Source organism: Lycorma delicatula, chromosome 11 (genome assembly GCF_047948215.1).
Source record: "Lycorma delicatula isolate Av1 chromosome 11, ASM4794821v1, whole genome shotgun sequence".
Lineage (NCBI taxonomy): Eukaryota > Metazoa > Arthropoda > Insecta > Hemiptera > Fulgoridae > Lycorma > Lycorma delicatula.
Genome location: NC_134465.1, coordinates 11,008,400 through 11,027,736, shown reverse-complemented (window position 1 = coordinate 11,027,736; position 19,337 = coordinate 11,008,400). Strand labels below are relative to the sequence as shown.

Sequence of the window (19,337 nt, the reverse complement as noted above, 5' to 3'; positions counted from 1 at the left end):
TACTATATTGATTAGGAATTGTTGTACCTGGAATTCAAACAGAATACTGGTCTACTGTTCTAACAGAAGATGTAGTTAACAAGAAATATTCATTGTTATAAAACAGAAAAAAAAACGGTTTCAGTCATTTAAAGGTGGACGTTCGTCCACCTTCATTCATTGTGTGTTCACACAATGAATAACGAAGAACATGACAAACATTCTCATTTTAAGGTCATCGGCCTGACTGGCTCACAGAAGCAAATTGCACACAATGCAGTATAACCAAACTACAAAAAACATTAATCGCAGTACAAGGAAAAAAATTGCCTCAGTATATATGTTTATATAGATGTATGGATAGTTATTTTTCAAATGCACTTTTGTAAAGAAGAATTAAGAAGATGAAACCATTATTAAAAGTCTGGCATTAAAACAACTATTATTGAGGCTTATGCTCTGAAAACTAGTAGGCTAGTTACCGGTACAGTATTGCTCTGATTAATTAGAATACAAGGGAAACTTTGCAATATACTTCGTTTTAACAGTATTGTGTCAAGACTGCAGCATTTTTTTTTCTAATTGTAGCCTCAAAACTAGTAAGTCCACTCTTAAGCATTGTGTTTCCTGTATTGTTCATTTAATAGACTGGTCCAGTAGATTGCTGACATTAAATTACCGGATTATAGTTTCCATACTTGCTATTGGCATTTAGGATCTTATATTGATTGTTTTTGTGGAACGATTCAATATCATTTTTTAATTCATATCGGTATTGTTATGGTATTTACTTGTTTAATTTTTTTTTTAACAGATACGTAAGTGTACTGGTAGATTTAACTAGAATGGAAGGTACACAACATGGCCCATTAGTAGCTGCTCAAATGTTAGTTGTCGCAGTGCATGTACGGCTATAAGAGGATTTGCTGTACAAAAAATGGCTCAGTTGTTAGAGGATGCACACATACTTACACAACCAGGATCAAAAATGGCTGATGTACTTTATGCTGCTGCTTGGATTTGTGGAGAGTTTGCTTTGTAAGTAAATCTTTTTATGTATTCTTTTAATTGTAGTGTTTTATTCCTAATTGTTGTTACTATTGTTATTATTTTTTTTGTTAATGATAACATGACTTATGAGATTATGCAAATATTAAGTGTAAGTCTTATCCGCTACCATTAAGTTTGGTGTTGCACATACAGTTCTTAAATTCTATTTACAGATGTTATTATGTAGATTGGCTTATATACCTTCAGCTAATTCATTTCCATTCCAGTTCAGTTAGTTTCTGAAACTGTTATATGATTTATATCTGTTAGTTAGATATGTTGGTTTATTGCAGTTGTAGGTTTATTGAAGAATATAGAAGTACGTATTTCATCCTTGGTAATCTTCCATTGCAGTTCACTTTTTTTTACCTCTAATTTTTGTCTTCCTTTATGGTTTCTATAACCAAATTAATATAATCAGTATGCTTTAATGTTCAACTGTATTCTAGATTTTTTCTCATGGATTCTTTTTAAACCCTCTGTAGATAATGCTGTCAAAAAACATATTTCTGAAGATTATCTTTATCGTCAGATTACAAGAACCTTTATTCTTAGTTATTAATATTTTTGTATATACTACTGATAAGTATTTTGTTGCCATGCTCTAAATGAATATTGTTATTTTTTTTTGTTGAGTTTATCTCATTATTTTCCTCATCATCAAATTTTTATTATTTTTTCAGATTGAATTTCTCCCTGACATTGAACCTATTCTTATTAACATTTAAATCATTTCCAGAACCAGTCAGCTAGAACAGTATCATTGATGAAATTAAGTATTTTTATTTTTTGCCCTGTGAGTGTCCTCCAAGTTAAAAATCTTTTAAATTATTCTATTACTTCATCCATGCATTTTGTTTTGTGTAATTGTGAATAGAGACAACCTCAATTTCATAATTTAGCAGCATTTGTAAAATCAGATTGCGGTCAGCGTTATGTTCTTGTTTACTGTAATAATAGCTACTTATTCTAGAAAGTCTCGTACTCTTGACGAACTGAAAGATTACATTTACGACGCATTCAATGATTTGGACAGTGTTAGAGAACTTTGTCATACAATGTGTAACAGTAATCCCAAAAGATTGCAAAAATGTATTAATGAAGATTGAAAATATTTTGAACATAAAGTATAATTGTCTGTACTAAATAAAATGAAATAAATTCAGTACTTTATAAATAAGTGTCAAGTGATTTTTGTGCCACCTATATTTCTGCCAAAGGAAACTTCTTTAAAGAAAATTTTAGTTGAATTTTAATATGTACTATTCTTTAAGATAAATATATTCCAAGAAAGAACTTTTGTACAGTCTGTCTGGCATGATATTATTTTTGTGTGTGTTGGTATGATCAGTAATGTATAGTTGCTTTTATCCTCTTAAGAATCATTTCCTAGTGCGGCTTACCCACAGATTCGCATTTTAGAGACAGTACTACTTCCTGTCTGCTTCTTATTATCACACAAATTCTTCCCGACTTACCAAAGTAATGTGCCATAGTTAAAGAGAGATACACCCAATATATATTTTTCTTATACGTATTTATTTATTTAATTACAAGTAATATCCTAATATTAATTACATTAGTGATGGGATATGAATTTGATAATATGGGAAAAATGGAATGGAATCCAGTGTGTGTCTTCAATTCAAACTGGGAAATTTACTATTTAAAGAAGATATTTGTGCAAATGTAGGATATTCAATGAAATTTACTTTAAATTGCACAAAAAGCACTTTTGTTATGGTATAATTTCTCTGAAACTGTGTAAGTTACTCGACCGTAACAAAATCGTTCTTTTGTGTTAAAACAAATCTCCATGTTTATTCATATTCACTTTTTATTTATTGCCTTTCTGCTAATTTTTATTTCTCTTGAGCACCTTTACGTATTTTATTTTTCTATAAATCATTTTCACGTCTTCAATATTATTTAGTTGACTACAATTACAGTAACTGTGGCTTTAGTAAAATCTTTATTTGTAAAAATTTTTTTATTTTATTTTATTAAAAGAAAATTTAATAATTTGACTTCATTTTTATTTTCATAGGGAGTTGGATAATGCAAGCAACATTAGAAGCAATGCTTGGTGGTAGAGTGAATTCCTTGTCTGGTCATGTTCAAGCTGTATATGTTCAAAATATTCTTAAGGTGCTTACTGTTTTGCTGACTAAATCACCAGCCAGTCATGATGCTATCTTGATACTATATCTAATATAATTACTATTTGTCTATATGTTTTAAGTTTTTTTTTACTTTTATTAATTTTTATTTACATTATTGTTTTGAAAGTGGATAATTAAAGCAGATATTTACATATTTACTTTCCCAGCTGTAGCACTGTTGCTGCTACTGCATTACCGTAGCTATAAAGGAAAAGCATAGCAGCAATGGGCAGAAATTTTGGGTCTGGTTTTCTAAAAATGTTATGTTTCAAGGCTTTTAAAGGAAAAAGTTTTAATAGAAATTTTCAGATGTACACCTAATATATGTAATATTGATATTGGCCTGTATTTAATTAATTTTAACAAATTGGCTCAACATAAATTCTTCCAAAGTGGCTCAAAACATTTTTTTTGTGGGGTATTGATGTCATTAAATTTTGGTCGGAATTAAAAGAGGCAAAGGGTAGTTTAGTTTTTGGCATTTTGAATTTTTGACGTTGCCTTAGTGGTCACAAAAAATTGAGCTTTTAGTATGAAAGTACTTATTAAGTTATTTAAAATTTTGATGTTTTAAGTTGATTACATGTAGCGGCAAGGGGGACATTCAACATTATTTGTAAACAATATTTACTTTGTATTTCAAAAACTCTTTGACCAAAAAGTTGAAATTTAGCCCAGATATTTGGCTGTATACATGCAAACTGTGTCTGCAAAATAATATTTGGGTTTTAAATGGTTATATCTTTGTAACAAAGCATTGTAGAGAGATGAACTGTATATTAAATGAAAAACAAACACTCCAAGTGTATGTGTTGAAAGCTAGCACGTACGTGTTGTTGTTTCCAGTACACTCAAGTAAACATGTGTGTTAGTCATCATGTTTGCAGTGCAGAGGAAGATTCAATGTGTGTTATGGCTTGCTATGTTTGAGACAGTTACACATGTTAGGCGTGAATACCATTGTGTGTACAATGAAGACCCCCATCGCATGAAAATAACATTTGGCAATGAGACAAGCAACTCAAAGAAACAGGCAGCCTACTGAAGCAAACGCATCCACGATGGCCATCAGTGTCTGATGAAATGATTGAAGCAGTGCAAAAAAGTTTTGTATATGCAGAAGTGTTCTAGCAAGTTGGGCATTCCTAAATCAATTGTTCGTAAGGTGTTAAAAAGACTGTTACATTTCACTGCGTACAAAATTCAGGTGTTACAATAGCTCTACTACAAAGGGAAACAATTTGATTTTGCTGTAGACATTGTGGCAGGGTGAAGATTTTTTAGTTAAACATGACCATTTTCAATGATGAAGCAATGTTTCATGTTTGCATCAGCATGACTGTTCAACAGAGTGTTAAGACGTGCTATTTTCGCTCCGCTGTTTTTTGCTTTTTGATTGGGGTGTTCGGCTTTATCTATCAGGAAAGTGCTGTTTAACATTGTGATTGAATTACTGGACAAGTCTAAAGAAAAAATAGAATTTTTGGTTAACTTTTGGTTAATTTTTTGTAGTGGAGATTTCGTGCAAGTTAATACAGGAGAGTGACATCACTGTATTTAACGTAAACAAGGACTGAAAATTTTTCACTAATAACAGTAGGTATTCTGAATTGAAAGTGTTTACAGACTTTTATATGGGGGTAACTTTAAATGTTCATATCTTGTTACCCGTTGGTCGTAGACCAAAACCATTCAGGATCTATACGAATTGGGCCATTTCCTATCGATTGACCATCCTTATTTTTTTTTTTATTTTGGTTGATACCCGACTTGGGCATGTTGCTTGATAGAGGACATGGTGAGGTTGGTTATTATTTTACTCAAATACTATCTGGGCATGGTAGTTTCGAATATTATTTACATCGATTCGGTAGAAGACCAGCATCTATTTGCATGTTCTGCCAGGATTCGGATACTGCCGAACATACTCTGTTCCACTGTAATAGATGGACTATACATAGACGACGTTCAGGGCTGCAGGAATTAAATCTGGAGAATCTGCTTCTTTTTCTCCTGCGATCCGCTGACTATTGGAACAAAATGGAGGAGTTTGCCAAGATAGTACTAAAGGCTAAAGATGATGTAGCCCTTTTAAGAGGCCATTGAGGCCCCGTGGTAACTTAGTAGTTTAATATTTTTGTTAAGGCAAGCAGCTATGAGGAGAAGATCATTCCTTTGTTTGGAGATCATAACAACTGGGTAATGAAAAGACCAAGACCCGGTTCCCTCGGTGGGGGCTAGGGACGGCTTTGTCGGGCCTGGTTCTCTGTCGGGGGGGGGGGGGGGCTGGAGGCAGGCACATTAAAACAGAAGATCCAACCGGGGGGCTGACCTGCCGGGCCGGACGAACAGCTGGCGAGGCCTCCTTTCAGTTTAAAGAACACTTTCGTGGGCTGTGCATACTTGATTGGATACCCGGCCTGGGGAAAAAAAAAGCATTGGCCCCCTTCTAATTTGCTGAAGAAACTGTAATGGGAACTTCTTCCTGGATATGTTAGAAGGGTATGCAGCATCCCAAATACCAGAGAACTTCATGTTTCAGTTAAACAGAGCTCCTCCACATTTTGCCACAGTTGTGCAGGATTTTCCTAATGAAACATTTCCTTAGCACTGAATTGGACGAGAAGGGTGAATTACCTGGTTCCCATGGTTTCCAGACCTTATCTCCCCATGGATTTCTACTTTTGGGGTTATGTAAAACATAAGTGTATTCCATTCATGTTCAAAATCTGGACCATTTAAAAGAAAGAATCACTGAAGCTGTTTCATCTGTCATTCATTATTTTATGCACACACTATATTTTCGACTGCGTTGGACTAGGGGGCATCATGGTACACAAATTTTCTTTTTGTAAGCTGTAATTTTTTAGCCTTGTTAAATAACTGTGCCAAATCAAGACGACTTATTGAAGTAAATAATTACACTAATAAATAAACTTTTAAGTCTCAAAAAACAAGGGTGGGCCTGAGTGGGATTCATTTTTTAAATATTAGTTCGCCAAAAATGTTAAAAATATAAGATTTTTTATTTATAAATAACTGATATTATTTTTACGTGAGACACAGTTTTATGCTGTTTCATTATAGTATGAAGTTGTTTTTCATTACTTTGTATGATATATAAAGATTTCCTAAATGTTTTATATGATTCTTTGCCATCATTAATTTTTTTTGAAACTGTAAAATACATCCAATGACAAAATGTATTCGTTTAAATGTTCTTGATTGTGTAATGACATTTATTTATCACATTTTCTATTGATAAACAAACATACTTTATCTGTTTTATTTAGATAATTAATTTGAAAATATAACAGTTTTGTGTGATCTCTTTATATATTTAGATTGAACATTATAAACATGTGTGTTTATGTCATACCATAGAGTTTTTCAACTAATAGAAATTAATTTTCTTACATTAGTCTTTCATGTTTAGAAGTTAATTGAACATTAGTTTCACCTACTTATAAAGTAAATTATTATTTATGTATTATAAAATATATAAGCATTTTTATTATTTATGTATAATTTTTATAAATAAACAGTTTCTGAATTGGCAGACCCCCCTCAACAAATGCAAGGAGAATGTATTAGGATGAGACTTACACATCTAGAATCGATATTGGGAAAGAGAAATCGAGGAAAGAGGGTAGGTGATTAGAAGGAATGATTTAATAATCAGGTTGATTTGGGGATGGTTTGCTGTCTTGCTCAGGACCCAATAATAAATTTTAAAAAAATATTAAGGAAATATTACTTAAACTCTGCAAAAACAGAAGTTCACCAGAAAATGTTTGCAAAGCTTTGTGATTTATAAAAGTGAACTGTATACTGTAGAAAACCAGGATGGAATAGAATAATGCATTGAAATGTACTTTATAGGAATATTTTGGAAATTAATTTGATCAATAAGACTACAAAGTGAAGATATTTGAAGATGACTTGAAGAAGGAAAAGCATAGAGTACAATCTTACCAAAAGAACAAGGCTGATCATCTGTAGTTTTTAATTAATAGGTTTTAATTAAGTAACTTAATTTTGTCACTAGAAGGAGAGAGAAAGAGTAAAATCTCCTGGGAAAATCAAAGATTAGAGTATGTGGAACAAGTAATTGAGGATATAAAATGTAGTAAATATTTTGAAATTAAAATTTTTAGTACATAATAGAAAAGAATTATGAACTTTATCAAATCAGTTAAATGATTAATTAAAAAACAAATGATTGGTTATAAATAAAAGTTGTTAATGTAGTAGTGTATTAATTTTTTTATTTTAGTAGACATATCTTTATTTATTTTTGTTTTTTCCAGATATGTGCACATGTTTGTAATAGGCTTCCTCGGTTTGTGCAGTGCAGATCTTGAAGTCCAGGAGCGTGCAAGTTCAGCTTTGCATCTGGTTCAGTTTTTTCATGAACAACTTAAAGGTGGTGAACCGTTAGAGATTATCGCTTGTGAAATGGCTGCCCTATTTTCTGGTGAACTTAATCCTGTTGCACCTAAAGCTCAACGAAAAGTGCAAGTTCCAGAAGGGTATGCTTAACCAATTTTATAGATAATGTTAGTATTCTAGACTAATAACATCTTATGTTAAAAATGGGCTTTTGTTTTTAAATAAATTAATATATATTACTTAATGAAGGTAATGTATGAGGGATCGCCAAAAATAAAGTGAAATTTTCCTTTCGGTCAGATGTCTTACAACACTGACTGTTCTGGTATAGATTGTAATCTTATACGTTTATTCATTGGAAATATTGTTCCATTGTTAATTGTTATGATTATTTTTAAAAGACAATTTAAAATGAGTGCTCTTTTGTCAGAGTGCTTTAAAAGGATTGTTCACTTTAGAAAAGGTAGGATTTCTCTCTGTGATAAACAACAAAAATATGGGCCTTCCATTTTAAAGAATTATGACAATATTGAAGCAGTTATAAACAAATTACTCATTCTCAAAATAAACTTGATGAAATTGCTAGTTAGTTCAATACAAGCCAATGGTTTGTTATTTATAGTCATCCATGACTTTTTAAACTTTTAAAAGTCTGTGCTCACCTGGTTATACATCACCTGACAGACAACCATTTTCAAAGAATTATGACAATGTTGAAACGGTTAAACAGATTACAATAATTCACAAATTAAAGTCGATGAAGTTGGAACCGAGTTCAATATAAGCCAATGGCTTAAGTCACAAAGATAATCGTTTAACAATTCTCCAGAAGGTTTTGATATGTAATGAAAATGATGAGGTATTATCCAATTCAAAAGAATTGGATAATACCTGGACCAGCCGGTGGGTTTCCTTGTAATCATACGTAAGTTTAGGTGCAGATGATCTTTTACATCTATCCACAGGTATTTAACATTTAAATCATTAATATTTCAGGCCATCATATTTTATTCAGTAAAAACAACTATATCAAACTGTTAGAAGTCCTCTCACATCAGTTCAGAAGATCCTTTGCCAAATGTTATATTTGTGTTTGCTATAATATGAATTCTGTTTTAAAAATTGGTAGCAGTACTGTAAGAAATGTTATACCTCCTTAATTATAAAGAACATCACTCTTCTACTTCCTTTCTTATGGTTACAGCTTTAATCTTCTTTGTTATATAAATACAAATGATACTAATATAAATATAGATGATACTTTTCTAACTGAATATTTTTTCTATTTTGCTATTGTTTTATTAAAAAATTAATAATATTTTTATTCTCTTTGATATTTATTTTTTTGTACTCATAATAATATCAAATTGTTATCCAGATCCTGTTCATCCAGACATCCAGAGTATCTGGGTCAGTTTAGCATTATGATATGTTAAATGTATATATATATATATTATTTACAAAACTTGAGTTTCCTGTTGTTCTTTTTTTTTGTAATTTTGGTTTGATTTTTTTTTCTTTCAAAGTGATTTAGTATTGTAAAGTTCAAACAGTAAAATCAGTATATTGAGGCTTCAGGGTTTACTCAACCATCATTTAATTAAAGACTAGATTTTAGACCCATCAATTAGGTGCATTATTTGTAAGTATAAGCTTTTGTAGCCACAGTAGTACGTTGAACTCGGTGGAACTATCCCTTGTTTGAAGAAATATGAGTGACAAGGTGACACTGTTTTTTATTGGCTGACTATTTGTTTTATAAGTTTTTTTTCAAAATTGATCAGATTGTAAGTAAAAATTTGAATCTAATATATTCATTAAAAATGTTTTGAAATTTTATGTATTTAACATTTAATTTTTACTGTGATATGAGATCTCTGAATTATCTGAACGTTAATTGATCTGGATCATGTCCAGTCAGATGAATGTCTGGATGAGTAGAGAGAATGTCAGCATGAGTGGGTTGTACTGTATTGGTACAATGTCCTTAACATTTTTATCATATGTTGAATAAAATTTGACAACTTAAGTTTATCTTCAACTTAATTAATATAGTATTATTTAATGATAATGAACAGATTAATTTTGATTATTATTTTTCTTTAGCTAAGAGAGGCTCGTAAATTGGAACAGGCTATGAACCCACATTATCTGAAAACAAATAATGATATCACTTCAGACATTCCAGTAGCAGAAATTGAATCTGTTCCACTTAAAATACAAGGTATTCCATATCTACGTTTTATATCAATCTTTTTTTGGTTGTTCAAAAAGAAACTTGCTTATTAATTGTAAATGACTATATAACTATTATTTATTTATTAGTAATTGAATAAGAAAAACACTTTCTTCTTATTATAATAAGAGAGAATATAATTGTAAGAGAGAAGAGAGTGTGAGGCAGAAAATTGATACATTTTTGTTAATTTTTTTATAGTTAGGACAATTATAAAAGTGAGGAAATTATACTGAATTAAAAAACCATTGGTATGTTACTGAAGCTACCAAAAGAAAATATATAATACATTGTGTGTGTGTGTGTGTATGCGCGTGCGCTACTGCATCAAGTTATCTTAAAAACAAATATTTAAATCCACCAATTACTGTTCAAATAAAAGGTAAGAACACTCACCTATCTGTAGCACTTCCTGAGTTTTTACTCCATCATCAGAAAATAAATTTTATAAATTACATACAGTTATAAATGAAAAGATATAATTAAAAATCTAGTTAAACTTTAACTATAAAAAGTAAGAAAATAACTATTTTAATTTATAATTATGTTTAAATTATAAAATTTGTTTGCTGATTAGGGAGTAAAAACTCTGAGAGCAGGCTGCAGATAGGTGAGTGTTCTCTCTCCCTGCTCAACCCATCAGACTTAACTTCTTCAGACAATTATTTGTTTCCAAATGTTAAGAAGTGGTTTGCTAGAAAGATATTTCTAGCAAAAATAATGATATGAAAATAATAGTAGTGATATGAAATAATAATTTCTAGCAATAATAAGCAGATGTTTGTCAAAACATCTGCTTATTTGAAGGGTCGATAACTGTTAAAAATTGGTAGTTATATTAAGAGATTAGAAAAACTATGCTATCCTTAAATAATGTAATTGTATTTAAATGTACCTAATTTATTAATATTTAACTAAAACATGTAGAAAAATCAGAATTATATGAATTTATCATCAGAATGTGGATTTTTAATACTTTAATTTTGCTTTATATTTATGTGTGATGCATGGCAAGTATTTATAAAATAAGTGAAGATATAGAGAAGAACTCTTAAAATTTTATTTACATAACAGGAGGTAATATAATTTTTTTTTCAGTTCATCATACTGTATTAGTTTTTTATTTTACTACTAATTCAGGTTTAAATTCTGACAAATATTTAAGAAAATCATCTAAAAAGAATAAACGCAAGAAGAAGAAAAAGGGAGGAATAGAAGTTGATAAAGAAACTAGTTCGGCGTTAAAGAATTTGAAAACGAATTACCTGTTTAAGTAAATAGAAGTAAAGGAGAAATGCCTGAAGGAGCAATGAATTCAGGTGGTGAGAGCTCTGAAGGACTTGATGAAAATGATCCCCATCGAGCACTTGATATCAATTTAGATGAGCGAGTACTATGCTGGATTACGAGCTATAAATGTAGTTTGTTAAATTTTAATCATGTGTTTCTTAAATTTTTATAATTATTAAAAATAAAAACTTTTTATAGTTGTACAAAGTCAGACATTTTTCTTCTAATAAATTGTTTTCCTTTTTAGTAATTATTATTGGCCATAATTTTAGTAATGATAGTAAAATACAATAACTTAGAAAACATCACTGAGTTTTTAGGCATCATATTGAGTGTCGTTGCAGAGTTCTTTATGAGGTGATAATTTTATCAACTTTGTATTTAAGTATTAAGTATTTTCTTTATAATTGTAATCTGCCAAATTTGTAGGATCAATAGAAATTTACTCATGGTAAAATCATGAGTAACAATAGAAATTTACTCATGATTTTCCGTTTTCCTTCTTTCATATTATTTTTCATGCTTGTTTTATAATTAAAACATGAGATTATGATTCATAATCTCATCTTCTAATAGTCTGTCATTCTTATCCATTTATTTACATCATTATCTTAATATTGCAGCTCTCCCACTTAGATTCATTAAATCATTTAGTATATCTGAATGCCATCTTTATTCTCTCACTTACTCACTTCTTGGAGCCTTTCTTTTTTCCTATTGCAGGAATTTTTTCTGTTGTGCTTTTTTCTGAGAAGTTGCTTCTGTTGATGTATGACCATCTGTTTTGATCCTTAGCTGTGTTTCTGAAAGATTTCTTTCACTAGTGCTAGTCTATGGTAGATGGCCTATTCAGAGATTGTATCTTCTGTATGTTTCCATTCAAGATTAATTCATTTGCTAACCTTTATGCACCGCTTTGTCTCACCTTTTCATTCGACAGGATAATTTTGCATCGTATTCCTCATGTCATATTCCTACTTGCATGTAAAATATCTTGATGCTAAGTTTCAAATCAGTCTTTTTCTCTTATATCGTATGAGTTTTCATCTTAACTATGTGTTAATGGAAATGAGTGGTACAAATATCATTTGAATATGGAGACTTGATCAGAATTACCTGTAATTTCATGTTTTACAAAACACTTGGGTAGTTTCCTTCATGAGAGCTGAAGAGTTCCAATGAGTACATTGTTTTTTAACAGTATAGCTTGTTCTGGAATATTATACCGGTTATCATTCATCCATTGGGTGTGATCTTCACAGAATTTCTTGAGTGAGGGTAAAGATTATAGATTCAGATTTGTTTGATTTTGAATTAATAAAGTGGATTATAAAGCGTAATGTTTTTCCAATTTATACAATAAAATCCCAAGTATAATTAACCTGCTTAAAATTCACCTAATTCAAAGGCTTTCAAAGTATATATTACCTAAATGAAAGGAATCCTTTCTTGAGTAGCACTCTTGAAATGTTCTGTGAAAGATTATAAGCTGATAGAAACTTTTGGTGTAAATTACATATAATAGTATTTTAACAAGTTTAATTGTATTTTGGAATTTGGTGGTTGTATTTAAATTTTAAATTCATTCTAATTTTTTTTATATATTAAAATTATTTGGCTGTTTTGTAATCAGAAAAATTAAGAGCTTGCAAAGAATTGTTCATATTAATTGTAATTCTTCATGGGTGGAAAAATGTTGCTTTGCATTCTTAGAAAAATATAAGGCATTCTTAGAAAAGTAGGATCATATGATCATAAATTGGGATGTTTAAACAATTTTTTAAAAGCGATTAAAAAAATTAAAAATAATAGAGATAAGTCTGTATGCATTTCCTAGCCTGTCCATTACTTGCTTTCAAACTTTGCTTATAAATTAACTTCCATTGATTAGTAATTATGAATTTTTATTTTCCGATTTCTTTGTACATATTTTTCCTCTTTTTCAGTAAAGCAACAGAAGTAGCTTTTCTGATGGGAAAAGTGTAAATTTAAAAAGTGTTGTACGACAATCTAAAATAATAAATAACCACTGATAAAAGTCTTTTGCTTATTAATTCAAATAAATCTATAGAAATTTGACATCCTTTGCATTAGGTTGTAATTGTGTACATTTCATAATTTTTTCTACTTTTAATAAGTTCATAGTATTTACAAAATTTTGTTACTCTATTTACCTTATGTTACAGTTTGAGTTTGATTCTAGAATTTTAGTAATTCTCACCCAATGGAGGAAGACACCCTCTATGTGACGGTTTCGGTTGTCACACCTAGCCCTTATGGGCTTTACCAGAGGTCATCTTCAGTACCTTAGAAATGGCATCTTTCAGTCAAGCCTCAGCCGGGAGCCACCAAATGTGAATGCCACAAATGACATTTCCACGGTGTACTACTAACTAATATAAACTCCAAACAAAACATATCTAGCCAAGTCTCAAACAAAACTGAGTGACTTTCTATGAATGAAGGAACTGAACTCTACCTATCTGAAATGTAAAAATGAGTTCAACACAACGAATCATAAAATCAACACAAAAACACTAACAAAACTTAACAATAACAATAAATAATGCAACATAACAGTAATATAAAACGTAACTAATGAAAGACAAACAAATCTATAACCAAACAGAAACAAAAACAGCAACAGTTTAGCTAACTGTTAAAAAAATAACAATAAAACCATACATAAACACAAAGAAGAAAAGTCCAAGCAGAACATCACACCCCTTCAGTGATTCTTTCCTTTACCAAATATGTAATAAAACCTTCTATGATAACCCATTCGGCCTGGCTTTTCCAATTAACATAAGAGATCAAGTGTCAACCCGATAATATCAAGTCGACAAATGGTCTCTGTGCACATTGTCATACTTTTTTCCTGTTTAGCTTCCAGGAATCACCATCAGGTATTACTTTATTACTTCAAAGGATGATATGTATGAGTGTAAGTGAAGTGTAGACTTTTACAGTCTCAGGTGAACCATTTCTGAGATGTGGTTAATTGAAACCCAACTACCAAAGAACATGATGTATCCATGATCTAGTATTCAAATCCCTATAAAAGTAACTGCCTTTACTAGGACTTGAACGTTGGAACTCTCGACTTTAAAATCAGTTGATTTACGAACATGCGTTCACCATTGGACCAACCCGATGGGTTACATAAAGTCATACCTGGCACATTCATATATCACATGATAAGCATCGTCCAATAATCTACATTTCAGACACATACCGGAGTCAGCCAGGCCGAATTTCTGTAGTCGTCTCGAAAACAAAATTTTGTCACTATTTACCTTATGTTCCAATTTGAGTTTGATTCTAGAATTTTAGTAATACCAGCATATCATAATTTTCGGTACATTTCTTCAAGTAGATACTTAACAAATACTTCAGGATGAGCTATTTTCCATTTCACCAATTCTTTTTACAAAAAAATATAGCTCATTAACTGTATAATATTCAGAGACATTTAAGTTGCCTTCTGGTTTCACGTTAGACTTTTTCATCCATTTATCTTTTTTTTGGTCATTTTTAAAAATTTTGAATTCTTTTTATTTTTTTAGATTTTAAATCTTTTCATCAGTTCTGGAAATGATGTTGGCAATAATATTCTTTTTACCGGGTATATGTTTCTTCATTTTAATAAAATTTTGTAAGGTAACAAGGATAGGCTTACAATGGAGTTTATTGATGCCCTTTTTCAGAGTGATTGAAGAGAGGGCCTCTCCTTTAAATCCAAAATGATAGCGTCAAACTTGGTTCCATTTTAGAGTTAACTTCATTTAAAGATTTTTTGATTGGTTTAGGTAGCTTATTTGTATTCTTTATATACCTTCAATAACAGTAATGATAATAGATAAAGTGATGAACATTCCTGTTACGTGTTTCAGAGCTCTCTGACTCAAGGCTGTGTGTTGTTTTTTAACTTTTTTTTTGTTGTAAATATACACTAATATCATATTGAATAATTAGATTTGCCATTATAATGTAAATTTTTATATATAATCAAAAAATATACATATTTGTATATATTTTACATGAAATTAGGTTGAGATCGTTTACTTTGAAGTACTGAACTTACAATATTATTTTTGAATGTGTCTATTTTTTATGTTAAATTTCCATCTTATTGTTTCTAATTAGTAGTTTAATAAAAAATAAAAAATTGACCTTAGCTATATATTGGTTAGTGCTAATTGATGAAACTCAACCTAACACCCCTCATTTTCTAAATTCAGTCTATATAGAAATTCACTATAACAACTTCATTCCCATACAGTTAACTTTAAAGCAATTTTATACATCTTTTACAATCTGTAAGATTTAGAATATTTTGCCACAAAAAAATTCTATTTTTTTCTGCTGTACACACGCACAAAAAATTTCAAAGCATTTCTCATTGTCAGTTTTTTTAAAAAGTAAAGTATCATTTTAAAGAAAGAATTCCCAGTAATTTTTTTTTTAAATAATTAAATATAAAAAAATAAATAAAGGTTTTTCTAATAACATGATTATTTGATACAAAAAATAATAAAGTTACAATCATCACTGTATGTTTCTTTTATTTCACAGCATATATTTTTTCGTATTAATCCCTTAATAAATATGCATGTAATACCATCATCATTCCTGACTGGTGTGTATACTAAATTGTTGTGAGATGACAATGGTACTTAGTAGGGTCTTTTTTTTTATCAGATTAAAAAATTACAGGTCTGTCTGGAAAACAAATATAGATGATGCTTATTAAGAGAATGCATAATAAGGTCTGAAGTTATAGGATCCTCATATAAATTAAATTTTGTATAATTTAAAGATTTAGATTATTTACAGTGTTAAAACTGCTGAAAAGTGACGCAGTAAGTATCCATATAAAATAAAAATATGTGGCTAGAATTGAATGGGTTTGGCTGAAGCATATCTGGTAAATTCATAACAGCAGTGATTTTATTATAAAATCATCTAATAAAAATATTTTTTAGAGTTGTCAAATATAATAATTAAAATAGTATATAAAAAGTGCAAAATTTATGTCATCCAAGAATTATATATAATTTTAAAAGTTTTATATAATTATTTTATAAAACAAATCCTGTGCTTTATTACCAATGTTATGCTCTACTCACCCCTTACTACTCACAGATTAAAGTTTCATGCTTTTTATTTTACTAAAAAACAAGATTCCAATTTTTTACACACCATTTACCTGCAATAACATTTTTCACACGTGAATTTATATTTAAAAAAAAAATAAATACACAAACAATGAATAAATGTTATAGTTTTTAGATTATTATAAAAACAGGTTTTCAGTTTTTCTTCTTAGTTTTATTATTTGCATGTCGAAACAAAGATAAAGAAATTCTAAACTCTAATAAAAAATTTCAATTAAAAAGATCCCTTTTAGCATGCCAGAAGGTGGAGGTAGATTTCACCGGTGCTAAGTAGGAGATAAAAAAGATTTCCACCTAAAGTTAAGAAAAACTTCAAAATTTACTCAATATGTCAATGGTTGCATGTGAAAAAAAGTTTCGCATGTTTAGCATACGACAAGCCTCATCTTCTTATAATTCCAGCAACATTTTGGTCATCCCTTGTCGTAAGGGTTGGTCATTTTACAAATTGTTACAGACAAAAGTTTTAGGTAATGTTCCTTAAAAATAACTCATCCCAAAATCAATTTAAACCGATTTGATACTGTGCCTATTAAGCGAGGTATGATTCTTTTTGTCTTTGAAACCCCTTGGGCCAATGGTTGGTGATATAAAAAAAAATTTGGCCTTATCCAAAGAATAGTAGGAACTTTAAATGAAGTCCATATTTTACTTAATAAGAAAGTTATAAGTTATTTTTTTGTAAAAGCCCCTCCATTTCCACCCCGATGGTCCGATTTTGGCCATTACCAAACACATCCGAGATTTTGGGATGAGTTATTTTTAAGGCACAATTGGAAAGTTACCAGCACAAAATTACGGCAGTTATAGAGTCCACAAGAAAGTGAAATATATATAAACTTGTACATATAAACCTTTGAGCTGACACTAGTTTTGGGGTCTGGAGGATAGCTTTCTTATGAAATCTACCTAAAAATAAAATCAGCTAATTAATTTAAATTCAAATATAGTTCAAAATTAGAAGTGTTTTAGTATTCACTACTTATCAGGGCTTGGGAGGTGATAAATAAAAAAATAGTATTTTTTTAGTTTTCAACAATTCAACATATTTGAAGGGATAATACTAATGTATACAGTAACTTAATGAAAAATGCTATAAATAGAACATAATTTAAGTGGAATAAAAAGATGATTTTTTTTTTATATTTTGATGAAATTGTCCATATGTAATGTTACATTTTATGCAATTCCCTTAGATTAAAAACAATTAATATTTTATTATAAACAGTTATTTTATAATTTTATGATAATCAGGTTTCTATATCATAATCAATTTTCATTATGTACCATTTGATATATGTTTGAAATGAAAAAAATAAATAGATCTGTTTACATCAGGATATGAGACTTTGAAAATAAACCAAAATGTTATATAACAAAAACATGGTATTTAAAAGCATCTAAGCCAGCAATTAAACCCTTATGCAATTCCTAGAGAGAGAATATAATTCTAGAATAATTCTGCAGCAGGTAGAACAAACTTTTCACTATGAAACTGAAGTGACGAAGTGACTGGTAACAGTTTTAAAAGTAGTTAACCAGGTAGAAAAACTGAACAATAAAACGGGTGGGTTGACAAAGAAGATGATCAACATAGCAGAATGACTATTATGACAACTCAAGTTAACATTACACGTAGGCTGTGAGTATTCATGCTGGTTTTTCAGACCTACTGAAAACTATCTTCCTTGGCTTATTGGTAATACATAAATTTTTACCACTCCTAAGGGAACAGTGTTAACTATTTATACTCTGCATGGTAATTTTAGTTAATGGTACAGATATGAAAATATATTAACATTGCACTGGGTAAAATTTCTTGAACTATTATTTTTTCAAGGTTTTTTTTATAATAAAATAAACATGCATTCATTTAAATTTGTTCACAAGCTGTCTAATTTAAATCAAAATCTACATGTTAAATTACATTTCACACTCATTTTAGGTTAATAAATAAAAATATATCCAAATCACTTTTGTGATTTTTCTGATGACAAGATTCTTTTAAAATATATTCTAGATTTTTATCAATGTGTTTTTATGAGTAACAATTGTAATGAATTACCTAATATAGTATTTTATAACTGATGATGAAAACATGGACCCCACAAATTCTCATTTAAGTTGGTCAATCTATATTACGCTTCTTATGCGATGTGTATATACATGATTTTTGTTAATCTATATGAATGAAAAGCTCTTTATATAAACTGGTAAAACTTTCAAGCTTGCTATTTTGTTGTTAATGATTTTGTATTAATAATTAATTGCAGTATACTAAAATATACCTTTAATAAAATGTATGTTAATGTGTATGTATGTATATTATAAATGGTGGAAGAGGAATCTAAACTTAATTTGAAAAGAATAAGCAAACATAATAAAAAAATAATCCATAATGGATTAACATATAAATAAAAATTTTAAAAACCAATCTTTTTTAATTCAATCTAGCAAAAATTCAAACATTTACTAAAATGATCAATAGATATTTTTTCTCCTACTTATTAGGCAGTTCATATATAAGCTTTTTACACAAGGAGAAAAAATGGAGTAAATGTTGACCGATGAAAAGTGCCAAATCCAAGCTCAGAATTGGAATTGTTTTTTTTTGTCATTAACTACTTTACAGAATAATTAAGAATATATTTTTTCGTGACTGATAAGTTTTGTAAAGTGTTTAAAATGTCCCTACTAATAATGTACTTATTTTTCTTGGTTTCAGGTACCAGCAAATATTACAATACCATTTATGTCAAAAAGATTACCAGAATGTGATTACTTGTTGCCGCAGATTTGGTAATCAAGATTCTAGTCTTTGGATTCAAGCACTTTGGGCCGGTGCTAGAAATCCAAATGTACCCCCATATCTTTTTAATGAAATACTTGGTGTTATAGGTACTATTAACTGTTATTAATACTTCTATACGTGGCTCAATAACCACAATATTAATAAACCAGCATAATTTTAATTAGTAACTGAAAGTGTCATAATGAGATACACTAGTGTGGTGAATGTCAATGGTTAACTGCAGATTTTTCAAAACACTC

The 19,337-nt window shown here is 29.7% G+C and overlaps 1 protein-coding gene across 1 annotated transcript; it reads left to right on the top strand.

Moving 5' to 3' along the window:
• The first annotated feature begins 821 nt into the window (after positions 1 to 821).
• Positions 822 to 9,807, top strand: LOC142332601 (AP-3 complex subunit delta-1-like). The gene is made up of 3 exons (XM_075379133.1): positions 822 to 1,017; positions 7,502 to 7,723; positions 9,690 to 9,807. The coding sequence occupies exons 1-3, from the start codon at positions 917 to 919 to the stop codon at positions 9,691 to 9,693; spliced, it is 327 nt and encodes a 108-aa protein (XP_075235248.1). The 5' UTR covers positions 822 to 916; the 3' UTR covers positions 9,694 to 9,807.
• Positions 9,808 to 19,337: the final 9,530 nt, after the last annotated feature.

Bases quoted from the DNA above. Each gene is read 5' to 3' on its own strand.
- LOC142332601 (XM_075379133.1), top strand. From the start codon at position 917: ATGGCTCAGTTGTTAGAGGATGCACACATACTTACACAACCAGGATCA. The intron at 1,018-7,501 runs GTAAGTAAATCT...TGTTTTTTCCAG, and splicing joins ATTTGTGGAGAGTTTGCTTT to ATATGTGCACATGTTTGTAA.